General features: G+C 40.5%; 1 protein-coding gene across 1 annotated transcript in view; it reads right to left on the reverse strand.

Moving 5' to 3' along the window:
* Positions 1-14,861, reverse strand: part of BRF1 (BRF1 RNA polymerase III transcription initiation factor subunit) — a 173,685-nt gene that overhangs the window by 38,943 nt on the left and 119,881 nt on the right. Inside the window, exons 12-15 of the mRNA XM_058025510.1 lie at positions 9,250-9,311; positions 7,044-7,125; positions 6,890-6,945; positions 4,863-5,119 (exon numbers count right to left, since the gene is read on the reverse strand). Coding sequence (XP_057881493.1) covers positions 4,863-5,119; positions 6,890-6,945; positions 7,044-7,125; positions 9,250-9,311 — 457 coding nt within the window. The remainder of the gene's footprint in view (positions 1-4,862; positions 5,120-6,889; positions 6,946-7,043; positions 7,126-9,249; positions 9,312-14,861) is intronic.

The following is a 14,861-nucleotide window of genomic DNA, read 5'->3' on the forward strand; positions in this document are numbered from 1 at the left end:
TTTCAAAGGTCACCACGTCCAGCCCAAGGGACAGCTTTCACTGTCCCAGGCTGTTCAGAGCCCCATCCAACCTGGCATTGAGCACCTCCAGGGATGGGGCAGCCACAGCTCCTCTGGGCAACACTCACACTTTGAGCTGAGTTTGGAGCACCCACCCTTACAGAGCAAAAACCCCATCCTGGACACCAAAAAGGGACAACTTCAAACAAGGGTGGAGGCTGGGGGAGGCAGCTGAGGGCCTCTCCTTGTTTCCCCAGGCTCCCTGGCAGTGTGGCTCCTTGCAGGCTCCTCCAAAGCATCAAAATTAGGCTTCTGCCCATATTTTACCCTCCAGGGAAATATGATTCCAATTAGAGACAAGAAAGCACCAAGCAATTTATCAGGGTAAACAAGATGTCGCATGCAAGGCTGCAGAAAAGCATCTCATACATTCTCCCTAATAAAGAAGATTTTTCTGGAGTTGTGACACCCATTGAAAACCTAACAAAACTTTAGCTGGAGCTAAAAATTTAACTAGAGCAGGAACTTGAGCAGCAGAACAGGTCCCTGGTACTGAAAGGACACAATTCCCAATACCCAAATCCCATGGCTGTAAAGCACAGGTGGAGCCATGCACCAAGCTGTACTGGCAATATGGACAGTCAGCAAATACCAGTGAGACTGAGGAGACAATCTGGAGGTGAATTTTCAAATCTAATCAGATCTGAGATCACTACCAAGGGTTTTTGTCATACTCACAGCAGGCATGATTTGGTTTGCTATTATATATTCATATGGTTCCATTCAGAACAACCTTGTTTCATTACAAGGGATTCCACTGTGCTTCACAGTCCTGCTTCATTTCTTCCAAGGCAAATTCTTCAGGAGATTAACCTGACACATTTACTCCCCTGATAATGGATCCTGTCTTTTCTGATATCATTACCAATTTCAAGCACATAGCAAGAAATAGGCATAAAATTTTTTAAAAGTAGTGACTTGAAAGCTTCCTTGTTTCCACTTTTTCTTGGTACAACACATTTCACTTTATATGTAATGTTGTAAAATTCAGCTCAAGTAAATATAAAATAAATTATTAAGCTTCTAACCAAATACTTAGAGTCCTAAAATCATTTTTATTGAACCTGAAGTGCTCCAGTGCACAGCACAGCTCTAACTAGAGTTCAGATTTTAAGGATCTTGAAGCTACAATTGTTCTTTTCTTGGGAGCTCAACATATTAGTCTTATGTTTCATATGCACAGAAAACATTAGTGAAGATAAATTGTGCAACTAGTAATTGAAATTAGAGTTGCAACATCTATTATGGTAACATCCACTGTGCCACATCTTCAACACACTGGGAATGAAAAGGATTTTGCATATGAAGAACCAGTCGTGATACTCACTGGAACAGAAATGCAATAAGAAACAGAATAAATACATTTACACAATATAAAGTTCCCTAAAATTACTCACATTGTCATTACTAGTCCTCTACCATCTTGACAGATAAATTAAGTAAACACCCAGTACAATTCTGGGAGATGTGTCTGAGGAAAGTCAGGCTTTTTCTAAAGCTCAAAAAGTTCACAGTAAAAACATCAGTTTCCTTCTGAAAATGCAGATAGATATAATATCTGCCCACCTGACAAGGAGAAACCTGCAAGAATTCTCTGAACTACCTTCCTACCAAAATTGCAGAATTTACCAAACATTTCTGATATTTCAAAACTAGGATTTTGATAAAATAAGACACAGATGAAACTATATTGTCTTTGAAATCCAAGTAACCATTAAGTGATTACAGTATCAACAAAGCTCTAATAAAAGGGCCACCAAGTGAAAGACTATCCACTTCAAGCATATTCCTGGGACCTGCTTAGCATTTCAGCTCGTTATAAATTTCTTCCAAATCAACAACTTTTTACAAGACTGTAAAATTTGCCTATCATTATCACATCAGGAAACAAAAGCTTTTCTGTATTTTAAACTGATTATCACAGTAACTGCTACTTTATGGATATTAAAAAAAAGAAAAAACCACAAAACACACAGACATTGCACCCTGTCTAGTTGGGGTACCCATTCTTTGGGGATGATCTGAATTTCCCTGTGTGGAAATAACAGCACAGACTATTTTAGAGCAAGAAGCAATTAGAAAGATAGAAATTAATATCAACTTCCTATTTCCAGAGTGATTCAGACTGTATATGAAGATGAATTTTAAGATACATGACAAACTTGGCTACATCATCTGTCCAAATCTGGTGTGGTAAGTGAAATGACTTAAAAGGAAAGCAAGAAAGATATTTTTATACATATATATAAATTTCCATTTTTATACCATTACAGGAGCACTGCTTTAATCACCAAGAATGAGGATTCGTTTCCCATCCTGTAACTTGGTACTGCCTGTTTTGGCATCTTTTAATTGGGATCAGGACTAAAGAAATAGCTTTTTAAAATCTGACTACAACTCCAATGAACTAAAGGACTGGATCAAAGCCTGGTTATCCACAGTGATATTGCAGTCAGATGCAGCTTACTAAATATTTAAAATACATAAAGATAAATATGCAGGCCTGTAAATCACTACAAACCAAAGCAAGAGATGATCTTTAAGGTCCCTTCCAACCCAAACCATATGATCCCATTTCTGCAAATGCCTCCTGGAAAAAGACAGATTATCTGCTTCATTCATTTTCTAATGAGCAATGTTCAGGAGTTTTATTATTATTAATTGCATATAAATTATCATGATTTTTGTATCCCTGGGAAAGTATTTAGCCATTCACCTCTCAAAGGAACAGTGCTGAACAAAGGCAATGAATGCAAGGCATATAAGAACAATGCAGAACACAGAAATTTATGCATGCCATTTAAAAGGCATGGCATTTAAAAAAATCAAAAAGTATGTCATAAATTTTTAATTATAAGGAAAAAAACCCCCAACTAATGTTTATCAAGTCCTTGATAATATTTAAGCAAGAGCACTGCCTACTTCAGGAGTGCAAAATCTTGTTAGCTCACTTATCTGCATGTATCCTCAACCTCCTCTGAAGTGTTCTGCTGCAAAATTCATTGTATCTGAGATCTGCTAATCATCATCAGGAAACTCTGTTATGCATCTTAAGGATGTACTTTAGGCTCTCAAGAGGAAAAATAAATACGTTTTATTAGCTGCTTTTGGAAAATACTGATTTGTATTTATTTAGAAACCTTTTCAAGTTGCACCACTGTTAAATTAAATATTTATGGCATGATTTTCCAAAGGGTTTAACACCTGTTAAGAGTTTTACATGCTGAATTCAACAGGAGTTCCAAGGGCTCAGCATTTCTGCAAATCCCAGCAGTGACAAGGCTGGGATGTGGCAAAGGAGCTTCAGCTTGGATGTCACTGCTGAGCTCTAAAATGCAACCAGGATCCTGCCCAGCCCCTACTTCCCACCCAGCAATGCATTTCAGACAACTGAATTGGTCCTACTTTACTGGAAATACCAGAAATATGACTCATTAATACCTGTTAACTGCAAATACAGCATAAGCTAAATGCTCTTCAGTTAATCCTCAATGCATCTTCCCCATCCTTTACCTGTGTAAAATTTACGTGCAACTTACAGGGGAGCCTAAAATCCCCAGTGACTCAACAGCTGGAAAGGAAAGCTTTTGATACTGAGAATGAGAAGCTGAATGAGGATGAAGCCAAAAATACAGAGTAAAGAAGAAAAGATGTCTGGTATACTGTAAAAACCTGTATCTGGTGACAGTGGGGCCAGTGACTTTGGCATTTGGCTTCTCAGCCCAAACTGAAGCCTGTGCCTCTGGCCTCAGTGTTAAATGAAGTTAAATAAGGGGTTAGGTTTTGCCATCCTTATTTTCCTCAGCTTCTGAGAGATTTGCACTTAGTATCCTTCCCAGCATCATGTTTTCAGGCACCCCATGTATCCTGCTCTTTCACAAACAGATGTTTTCTCACACCTTGTAGGTGGCTGCTCTCCTGCCCTCCCAGGTCCCTTACCCAGCTTCAACACATGCCTAAATCTGAACAACTGTGCAGAGACAACATTTTATATTTCAAAATTAAATACTGAGATTTCCTTGTGGCATTTGGTCTATAATCCTGGCAGTAAATAAATAGGCTATAAAGAAATAAATAACATCTAAGTAAGAAATTACTATACGTCAAAATTATTCAAATGATGATTCAATGTGACTTCATAAACCCCAGACAGATAAAATAGTTGAATATTGCAGACTTGACACATCAATCTCCTTATACATTTTACTGCACACTACAAATCTGCCCAGCAAGTTGAGCATTTCTCTCATTAAAACAGGAGCTTTCATCACACTATAAAACATTTTCAAATGCAGACCAGAAAACCGACAAGCATATTTACTGTAAAGCTTTGTATTTGTGTCACCAATTAACAACAAAAGTTTGGAATAAAACTAAAATAAAAGCTAATCAAAGCAGCTAGCTGTCAAAACAGATGGGAACTATAGTTTTCAAATCAAGCAAAAAGGAAAAGCTTTCGAACATTTAGTGTCACATCAGCTCACACACACAACTTAAAGGAAGGACAGCAAATGTCAGGATTTTATGAAGAAAAGGTGTCCCTGACTGATAGATTCACATTTATGAATTTCCATTGATTTTGTGGCTTTTTTGGCTTTGGGATGATTAACCCACACCAAAGCAAAGCTCTGAAATGTGAACTATAAATAAGGTGTTGCCATGACAGTGCAGGCAAAATAAATAAAAACAGAGCCTCGACATTATTTTAGCCTCAAACAAATGTTTCAGTCCCTACATTGTCTGGCTCAGAAAGATACATAGACAGTCTCACAGACAGAGATATAAATGAACAATTGCAGTACCTTTTTCCCACACTGTTTACAGGGTTGGCTATATTCCTACTGGCAATAGATTTTCTTCTTGACAGCTTCTTGGTGTTGGTGCTGTCATCAGTGCTGTCATCCTCTTTCTTTGGTGTGTTACTTCCTTTGCTGTTCAGGTCCCTTAGCACATTATAATTAATTTTACTCGAGATTTTCTTCTGTTCTAACATCTTTTCAATTGCCTCTCCTGCTGTGCTGGCTTGAATTGGCTCCCGCTTCTTTGCAGATTTCTTTGGCTTAATTAAAATATAAAATTAGTGATGTAGGTACAAACAAAGTTTCCACGAAGCAGAGGGGCAGGCTGGAGTGCAGCAGTGCTGGCTCAGGTGCTGCTGATGTGGGGGATGCAGGTGATGTGCCCAGGCTAAGCATCTCCTGCCACTCAATGGGATCAAAGGGTCTCTTTTCTCCAAGAGATGAATGTTTGCTTTTTTGCCAAGTGCCCAGAGAGTTTATTAGAAATTCTTTACTTAATAGAGAGGAAGAAGAAGGATGGGCCATTTTTCATGTATGAAAATAAAAAAGAAAGGGGGAGTGAGCTCCTGTTACAGGAATAGGGACCTCACAGCACAGAAATAAAGAACCTCCCCTGCTAAAACTGCCTTTAAAGTGAGAGTGGAGCTGGGTCACAACTCCCAGAGCACTGACAGCACCACGGAACCGCGGCCGTGTTTCACACCAAATCTGAAGGCAGCGTGGGAAAGGCTCTGCCCAACTCCTCCTCCTCCTCCTCACTGCCAAGGGCCCAGAGCAGGGGCAGCAGCAGCTTCCCAAGGATGGGATGCCAGGGGACAGGGAGCAGGAGGCTGCAGGCACAGGAGCTTTGTCACCTGCAGCTGCCTCTCCCAGCTGATGCTGCGCAGAGCCAGGCAAGCAGGAATGACACCAGACAACTTTTCCATGCCTGGGTAGGTAGGAAAAAGAAAACAACCCAGAACCTCTGTTTCTCATTTGGCATTTTCCTATTCAAAGGAAGGCTTTAACACCAAGCTCTGCAGGAGATTTATTTTTTAATGGATAATAGCCCCTCTGTTTACCTACATGGGTCAAGTGCTACCTTGAAATTGGAAAGCACCATATTAATCAAGTTCTACTCGAGCTGTCAGAAACAATAAAAGGTTAGAGAAAAACTCCTGTGTTGTCCGAACAAAAAAGTGGGTGTTTGGGCTACTTGGCAGTGCCAAGGAGTTATACAATTTTGAAAATTGCTGGTAGACTGCCATGTCTGTATAAATGCAGGATGAATGAGAAACTCTGAAGTCTAAAACAGTGTTTCATTGTCTGGTTTTGTTTTTATTGTTGAAATACCTAGGAGAAGCAGGAAACTCTGCCTTTCACATTAGTCAGGGAAAAGATAGAGGATATACAAGCTAAAAACTAACATGGCTTTAGCTGCATGTGGAAGATTGGAGTTGTCACTTGCTCAATTACACAAAATAGTAATGCTGTAAATCATGAATATACGGCCAATTAGGCTGCTTTAAACTGCTAAACATGGAGACAGGATATGCCATTTGTTAACATAACCGTTGCATTCTTTATGAAAGGTAGAACAAAATACCCCTTCAAGTGACTGTAACAAGGATCTGTTCAGTTCTTCATAAAGAAATCATTATTGTAAGAGCAAGGAAAGCCACTGAAGTTATGGCAAGTACAAACAAATTCCCCATGCACACGTTAAAAAAAAAAAATCAGACGTCTTAAAACCTGTATTTTAATAAGCAAGCAATTAGAAGAGCAATCATAAATGCAAAGAGCTAGCTCTGACTTTGACATGCACAGAATTTTCCCATAATAGCAATTTAAAATAAAAGTTTGGGCAAGAAAGTGTTTTACTCACCACCTAAAAAAATACAGCCTTGCAATTCAGTAACAGCTAGATGCACTGTAGCTTTTGCTCCTTTAGTGGTGACCTGTACCATTATGCCCATACATCTACATGAAGCTGATCAGCAGATATTTCCAAGACATTTTCAAACAGACACAATTAACACATAATTTAATACCTTGTGTTCTTTATAAATCCCAAGTTCTTTCTCTTTTGCTATTCTTGCTTCCTTTTCTGAAAGATGACAAAAGGGTAACCAGCATGAAAATTACACAAGACTGCATATTTCAGCAACACCAGCCAAAAGGCAAATTTCAGTCCTACATATTTACCTTTTTGTTCCTTCAAATAATCTGCATTTTCTTTCATCCATAGCTCTGCTTTTATCTGAGCTTCAGCTTCATTAAGTATATACTAAAAAAGAAAACAAATTTATCTACTTTCAGAAATCAAACTGAAAATCACAGAAAAAAACTGTACTGAAAAACACTGGCAAAATCACTCCATGTCCCATTTTTAAGAATACATTAAAAGAAAACATGAGTGATATAAGACAATCAGAGAGTATTTCTAGTAACATCTGAAGCTGGCACAAGCAACAACCTGTTTTCAAAAAACAGTGCTTGGCTTCCAAACTATGATGAAGTGACCAAAAACCACCCAGGACTCATTATACATGGTCTGTTAATTAAACAAAAATGATCTTGGGTTTACGATCTCTTTCAGATGATACAAGAGGTTATCATGACAACGTGGTTGTCTGCAAGTAATTCTGTGTGTTGATGGTGGTCTGTAATTCAAAACAGGACGGGAACCACTGCCCTGTGCGACCAAAACAAAAACATGTGTCTTCTGGGTAGGTTTCTGTGAAGCTTTACACTGAGATTATTAATTCAATGGCCACATCTGTGTGAAGGGAACCAGCTCAGACTGCTGGAGCTTCAGCCCTGTGGATTTCAGACAGCTGGGCTCAGTAACCACATGTAGAGGTTTTGCAGTTAACTCCACCCAGTCTCGGTAACATCTTTAGTGGGAATGGAGCTGTAAAATACATCCAGGACCATTCAGATGAATCACAGAAATAAATAGACAGATAGGTAGCAATTACTTAATTGTAGATGACCTAAATGTAAAAATTAGCCCAGTATTCAGCACAATTAGCAATGAAACAGAAGTTCTCTACAGATGAGGGTGTTTGGGAGTGAAGAACAGCAGAATGGAGAAGACAAATGAGGTAATCCATCATGAACAAGACACTTCAGATTTAAGCAGTGCACCTGAGACTTGCAAAATTGTTTAAGTGCAAGAAAAGCAATCTGAGGTTTCTCCATCTTTTGGGTCTGAGCATTCAAGATTTTCTCCAAAGTAAGATGTACATCTAGGATTTCAGCAGAAAAATAATTCCAGTCAAATGAAACTAATGCAGTCCTTCCTCCAAGGGCTAAACAGGAGAGCAAATGGCTGTGCAAGTCCTGGGTTATCAGACCAATATTTTCACTCTTTCATCTGCTTCTATTAAAAGTGGGCCATAATAGTAAAATACACTTTTCCCTAGCTCAGTTATTCATCCCTCTTAGGCTTTCAGAGATTTCATAATCTTGGACTTACAATATTACAGTCTATTGCCACAGAAATGAACATGAAGTCATAAAAGCAGAGTTATGACCTCATCACAGAGCCTAGGAAGAGCAGAAAATGTGCTCTTCCCCTGTGATTGTTTTAATTATGGAGTGGCTATGTTGCAAAACCTCAGCCTTCCTGCTCCCTCCATTCAATGTCTGCTCACTCAGACTGTGAGACCCTAATGCCCAGCCTAGCAAATCCCACCTCACAGCTGCATTTTGGAGATCAGTAATTCCTGTGCAACCTCATCAGTCTCAGTGATTTTGTACCCCAAAGAGAGTTTTTAGCACTGGCATTATCTGTTCAGATGACACTGTAAACCAGTGTGGCAGCTGGAGAGGGCATCAGGCTCAGAGAGCTGGACTGTGCTGTGTCCAGGTGCTGACCAGCTGTGGGGCCTCCAACAAGCCCCTTTCCACAGCCATGTGTCTGTCCCACTCAGTCTGTATGTTAAATGGCATTTTTTGCTGCCACACAAATAAAAATAAATCCAGGAAACATCACAGAAATCTTTGGAAGTACATAAGAGCTGCACATACTGGTTTTACAGTTTGGTTTCCATGGCAGCCTTCTATGTTGAATCTATCTTAATTAAATAATGAATGTAGAGCTCCACCAAACTTTTTAAAGTTCTTCTTTGGAATAAAAGACATTCTAAAACATAATTATTCCAGCATGTTAAAAGCAAGCAGCAGCAGCAGCCTCATAAATATATATGTAACTTGGGCAAGGAACACCAAATTCACAGGTTTGCATGAACATTAGATTTCAGATCACTGAAATTGCTCAAACCTCTCTATAGATCAGAGAGAAGAGGCAGTTGCAGAGAGGATAAACCAGGTAAGAACCATTTTGAGTTTCCCAGCTATCCAGACAACCAGGATAAGAGACACCAGGGACAGCGGGGCACCTTACCCGATCTATTTCATTGTCGTCGATTCCACTCAGATCTAATTCTCCATCCCCTGTATTCTCACCTGCAGAAAAGAACACATTTTCATCAGCCCATATGTTGGTATGTCCCATACCTATTGCAACCTAGAGAAAAAAACACATTTTAATCAGCCCATATGTTTGTCCAACACCTATTGCAACTTGAGTTCTGCAGCAATGCAACACTTCAGGATGTCCTTCAGAGATTTGCATCCTCCTGCCTTCATCTGGGAGGTTTAAAGTGTTGCTGAGTATTTTCACTGCAGAACTTCACACACAGAAATTCACCACATTGGATTAATTTAAAATTCAGGAACCAGCACAGTCTTCATCAGTAAAAATCTGCCAGAGACTTCCAGTCGCCTTTTTTTCACCCATTTTAATTTACAGCCACAAATGTTCAGCAGGAAGCTGGGGAAACCATTTCAAAAAGATGACCACTTTTCTTTCATCATAACAAAAATTTCTCTGTTAGAGCATATAGGTCAGTCATTTATCTGTAAATTATGACTTAGAAAATATTTTCTATTTTCAGGGAAGCAGCATAGACCACTGCTGACAGTTACACCACGGCTTTCTTCTTGACTTTCTATAATTACAATTTCACTGCAATTTTGCTAGTTTGGTAGTTATTAAGACTTCTGAAAACAAATTTTCAAATATTCCATCCACTAAAAAGCATAACAGCACAGAACTGAGGCTTAATTTGGGACTGGAACAGCATACAGCTGCAAAACCTGATTTTCCACATCACATTAAAGAACTATAGTAATACACTATTAGTGTAGTCCAGGTAGAGAAGAAAACAAATTATTTAACAAAGACTTATACTGGGGAATGAAGCAATCTTCTTGGTGATCTCCATTACATCTAATAAAGATCAAACAAGAGATGACCTCACTAGTTCACTTGCAGAAAAATATAAACAAATTAAGTTCCAACAATCAACAATAACAAATTAAAACCAAAATGGTGCCAAAACAGTTTGGCATGTTCACAGTTCCCACTCCCCAGTACTGGGGATGTGCCTCCCCACAAACCAAGATCTTTGATGGATTGATTCCCCAGCCTGGTGCTCCTGCACAGTGCTGGACCAGCAGAGGGTGATGCCAGGATCCAATGGCAGATCATGGCAACCAAATGTCAAAGTCAAGCAAAGCTTGGAATTAAGAGCATTCCCAGAAGATAAAACAATTATCTGCTTGGCAAAAGTCGGGTTTAAATCAGTAGCCTGAAGCATGTGAAATAACAGGGCTGTGAATCCAACCAAAACACCTGGTTAGGAATAAAGTCTGAGCTTCCTGAGGGGGTGCAAAGGGTATGGCTGCTCAACTCAACAGACATCCCTGGGATCAGCCACTGAGCACTCACAAATCTCTTTTCAGAATTCACCTTAAACAACCAACAGAAAGTTTTATACTTTCCACCCCAAGCCACAAGCAAAAGGGGCTTTAAGCCCCCAAAAATGTCCCATCACAAGGAACAACACAGAACCAAGAATGGTTTGAGTTGGAAGGGACTCTAAAGATCATCCCATTCCAACTCCCAGCCATGGGCAGGGACACCTTCCACCAGAGCAGGCTGCTCAAACCCCCATCCAACCTGGCTTTGAACACTTCCAGGAATGGGGCATCCACATTCCAGTGTCTCACCATCCTCACAGTAAACAACTTCTTGTTAATATCCAGTCTAAACCTTCTATCAGTTTGGAGCCATTCCCATTGTCCAGTCACTCCATGCCCTTCTAAAAGGTCACTCTCCAGCTCTTTTGTAGACCTTTAAGGTCCTGAAAGGCTGGAGATGGGTCCCCCTGAAACCTTCTCTTCTCCAGGCTCAACAATTTCAGTTTTCTCAGCCCTTCCTCAAAACGGAGGTGCTCCAGCCCTTTGTAACACTTTGGTTTGATTTTTTCCTTGAGATTGTCTCATAAAAGTACTATCAAGTTTACCAGCTCAGATAATGTGGTGCTAATTTGACCAAAAAAGCTTTAAAGAACATTTCTCACTGTCGTTACATTTATAAATCAATCGCATTAGTCCCAGGCACCAGATTTACTTCACAACCCTTTTTCCCCAAAATACTTTGGAAGTGCAGAAGATTTTATAGCTCCATAATTGATCAGTACATATGCTTTTCTTCTGCTCTGATCTCTGCACAGTGCAGTGAGAGCAGAACTTTCTGCACCAGTGCCAGCAGCTCCTCATGCAGGCACCCTGCTCCCAGCCAGGCAGGGATGCACCCAGGACATGGCCAAGCACTCCCTGCCTTGAGGATGGAGAGGAAAAACAAGGTGACAAAATACATCCTGATGGTTTGCTGCCTTTTTAATGCAACTAATTAAAAAACTGACTTTTTTTTTAGCAAAGAATAATCATTCAAAGCGTGGAGAGGAGTCACACAAGGGAGGGCAGGGTATTCTTCAAGACAGAACTGTACTCTCCTCCTGGAATCAAGACAGAAACTGCCAGTGAGCAAAATGGATGAATTTTCACCAAGCAAAGGAGCAAATACTGTAGTCCACTGTCTGAGAAACCTTCCCAGGAGCTGGTCTACCTGAGTCCAAGAAATGCTCCATAACATAAAATAAAACAGCTCAACAACAGAGTGCGAGTGGAGTCCAGACCAGGATAACCTGGCTCCAAGGCTGGAAGGAGCTCATACAAAAATGGGACTTCAACTGGGTCCCTCATATTCTGGGTACCACCAAGTTGTAGGACAGAAGGGGGGATGGCCTCCACCTTCATTGCATTATCTACCCTTTGTTTACTCCAAAAAAACCCCAAATTTTCAATTTGGTTTACCTGCATAAATAAAGGATTTATTTTTCTTCACTATTCATTGCACCAGGTAAACTAAATTGGCCACTATCTAAAAAGGCTTGGAATTATCAACAAAGAAAAATGGAGCCAATCTTGAAAATCACCAGTAAGTTCTGAAAATCACAGGTTACAAAACCAAAACTTGGAAGCGATGATGGACATACTCACTGTTCAACTTTACATAAATTGATCCCAATATTTCTTGTAGCAAAAACTGCCAAAGCATCTTAAAAACAATAAAAGAGTAGTATCCCACTAAAGTATCCCACTGACATCAAGTTGCCACTGCTTTTCATCATTATACACCTTGCTCCTCCTATACCCTGCTATATTTTTGGATCAGAGGTTTAAAATTTAATATGTCACAGTACAGTAGGTGCCTGTTTTCTTACACAGCCCTAACTTGCCAGGCTGAAAACGATGCAATTTCAGGCACCATGAACAATTTCACTTGTCATTTAAAATATAACTTGTTACTGAATTAGGTGCCAGTTTTTCTCATTGGATCAATTAGCAACAGGGACAGAAAACTCATTCTCCAACTGTTAAATTGCAGAGAAGAATCCAGAAGCAAGTTACACATAATAAGCATTTCTTAGACCCCCGTAACAGCAGCAGAGGGAGTAATTGCAGGATATCCCTCTGCCTGCAAATCTTCCTTTTTCCTGCCTTTTTTTAATGGCAATAGGCATTCATTAAATGGGTTTTTCAGAAGTGAAGGTGCCTTAAAATCCTGAGTTTAATGCTTTCACTGAGAAAAAAAAAATACATGTTTCATTACAGAATGCCAATTCGAAATAAAACACATCCATTTTGGCATGAAAATTTCCATGGCAATCATTTCCAACAGGAGTAGACCCTACCAGCCACAAATATCTGTGTGCTTGATGCTACATGGCTCAGTGCAGGGCATGGAAAGCAAACCCACGCTTTTTTATATACCAGAAAGATCTTCCTAGCTGCTAAACTTTTCAAAGTGATTTCTAAATTATAATTTTCTCTTTTAATAAAAGGGTCGAAATGAAATGTTCGACGAAATAAAAACACAGATGTGGCCAACATCTGGTCCAGCCTCTTAAGAGCTTATTTAAAAGCAGAAGCATCACGTGGCACAGCTCTGAGACATCATGGATTTCTTCTGTTAAGAAAAACAACCACTTTACTGCAGGGCACAGGCAAAAAATGAGTTGGGCATTAAGAACAACAACACTCCTCCCCTTCCCTCCAAATCCAGTTGTTAAATGAAAGGATCACCAGGAAGAGCTCAGAGCAAGGACCAGCCTACTCCATCCTCACCCAACAGCTCTGCAGCAAGTGGAGGAGGACAGGCACTTCAAGAGCTTTCCATCAAGGTACTGAATCAGCTAACTTCATACTACCTAAAACCATCAATCATCCAGCCAGCTCCCCAAAAATTTAAAAATAAACTCCCCCAAAGCCCTCCCTTTACAGCCTTGTAACATCTTCCCAACCAATTCCAGCAGACATGAGGGCTACAATCAGACACTGGGGATTAGGTTTGTAAACCTGTAGGATTATTTACTGTTCTTGTCATTACTAAATACACACTAAATCATCTTTTAACACACCCTCTGCCCCTCTCCCTACCTCTGTGCAGCCAGTTAAATGTATACATAGTGCACTATTATGGGGATTTATTACAGAAAAATCATTCCACCCAATATATTTTAAACCCTACATTTTTAAAAACAGCCACGTGAAGAATATGTTTTTCTGTTTCTATTACAGGAGGCAGCACTATTTATTGCTCTGCCCAGATAAGAGGATTTCCTTACAGACAGAAATGGAGGCTGAACACTTCCCAGGAAATCCTCTACAGCAGATATAATAGAAAGGCACTTGGTCCTCTGGTCCTATGGAGCAAATACATTCTTCACCACAACGTTTCACAGCAAAAGTTTAAACAAAGAACCTTTCCACCTATTTGGCACAAAACCAGACACTAAGCACCTCCAGTATTCAAGAAATACTTGGGGCTAGAGCATGACAAAATCTGAAAAGAGTTGGGAGATGCATTTTCAGCAACAAAAATCCTTATGCAACAAACCAAACAACCTGAGCCTGGGGCAGCAGAAACACTGGGATTGATTGCTGCTCTCCAGGGAGGGATTAAATCCAATGGGAGCCACAAAAAGCTCCCACAGACCATCAGAGAGACCCAATGGGCAGAAATGCTTTAACATCTCAAATTGATGAGCGATGCTGGTGCCACTCTGGGGAGCTGCAGTGAGTGCGAAGGGAAGGGGATGGCTGAGAGTCAAAAAAGGCCCTGCACAACCACACCAGGATATCACTGACTGGCTGATCAGAGGGGACACAAACCCATCTGGAGGGGAGATAACTGATTTACCAAAGGGGGTGAAGGGAGCATTAAGGGTGGGTAACCAGGAGGGGAGCAGCACCAGGCAGACACAGTGCCGTGGTGATGGCACTGCAGGGACCAGGCAGGAAGAGAAATGGATGTGAAAATGCAGCAGCAGCAGCAGCAGCACAGGATGAAGTACAAGGATAGATGGGTGTGCAAACAAACACACCACACATCAAGCCACGAGCAGAGTCTGCGGGGCCATAAGAGCAGAGAACACTGTGAGTTTCACTAACACAGGGCAGGAGCCTCCCTCCAGAGCAGGCTGGGAGGTAATCCTGGCTGGTTTAACTGTTGCCAACCCCATTGCTCCAGGTAAGGAGCCTCTTTGTGCAATCCCAGCCCGCCCTGCCATGCTCCCATCCCACAGCAGGCACTCCCTCTACTTC

The sequence above is a fragment of the Melospiza georgiana genome, chromosome 6 (assembly GCF_028018845.1).
Source record: "Melospiza georgiana isolate bMelGeo1 chromosome 6, bMelGeo1.pri, whole genome shotgun sequence".
Classification (NCBI taxonomy): domain Eukaryota; kingdom Metazoa; phylum Chordata; class Aves; order Passeriformes; family Passerellidae; genus Melospiza; species Melospiza georgiana.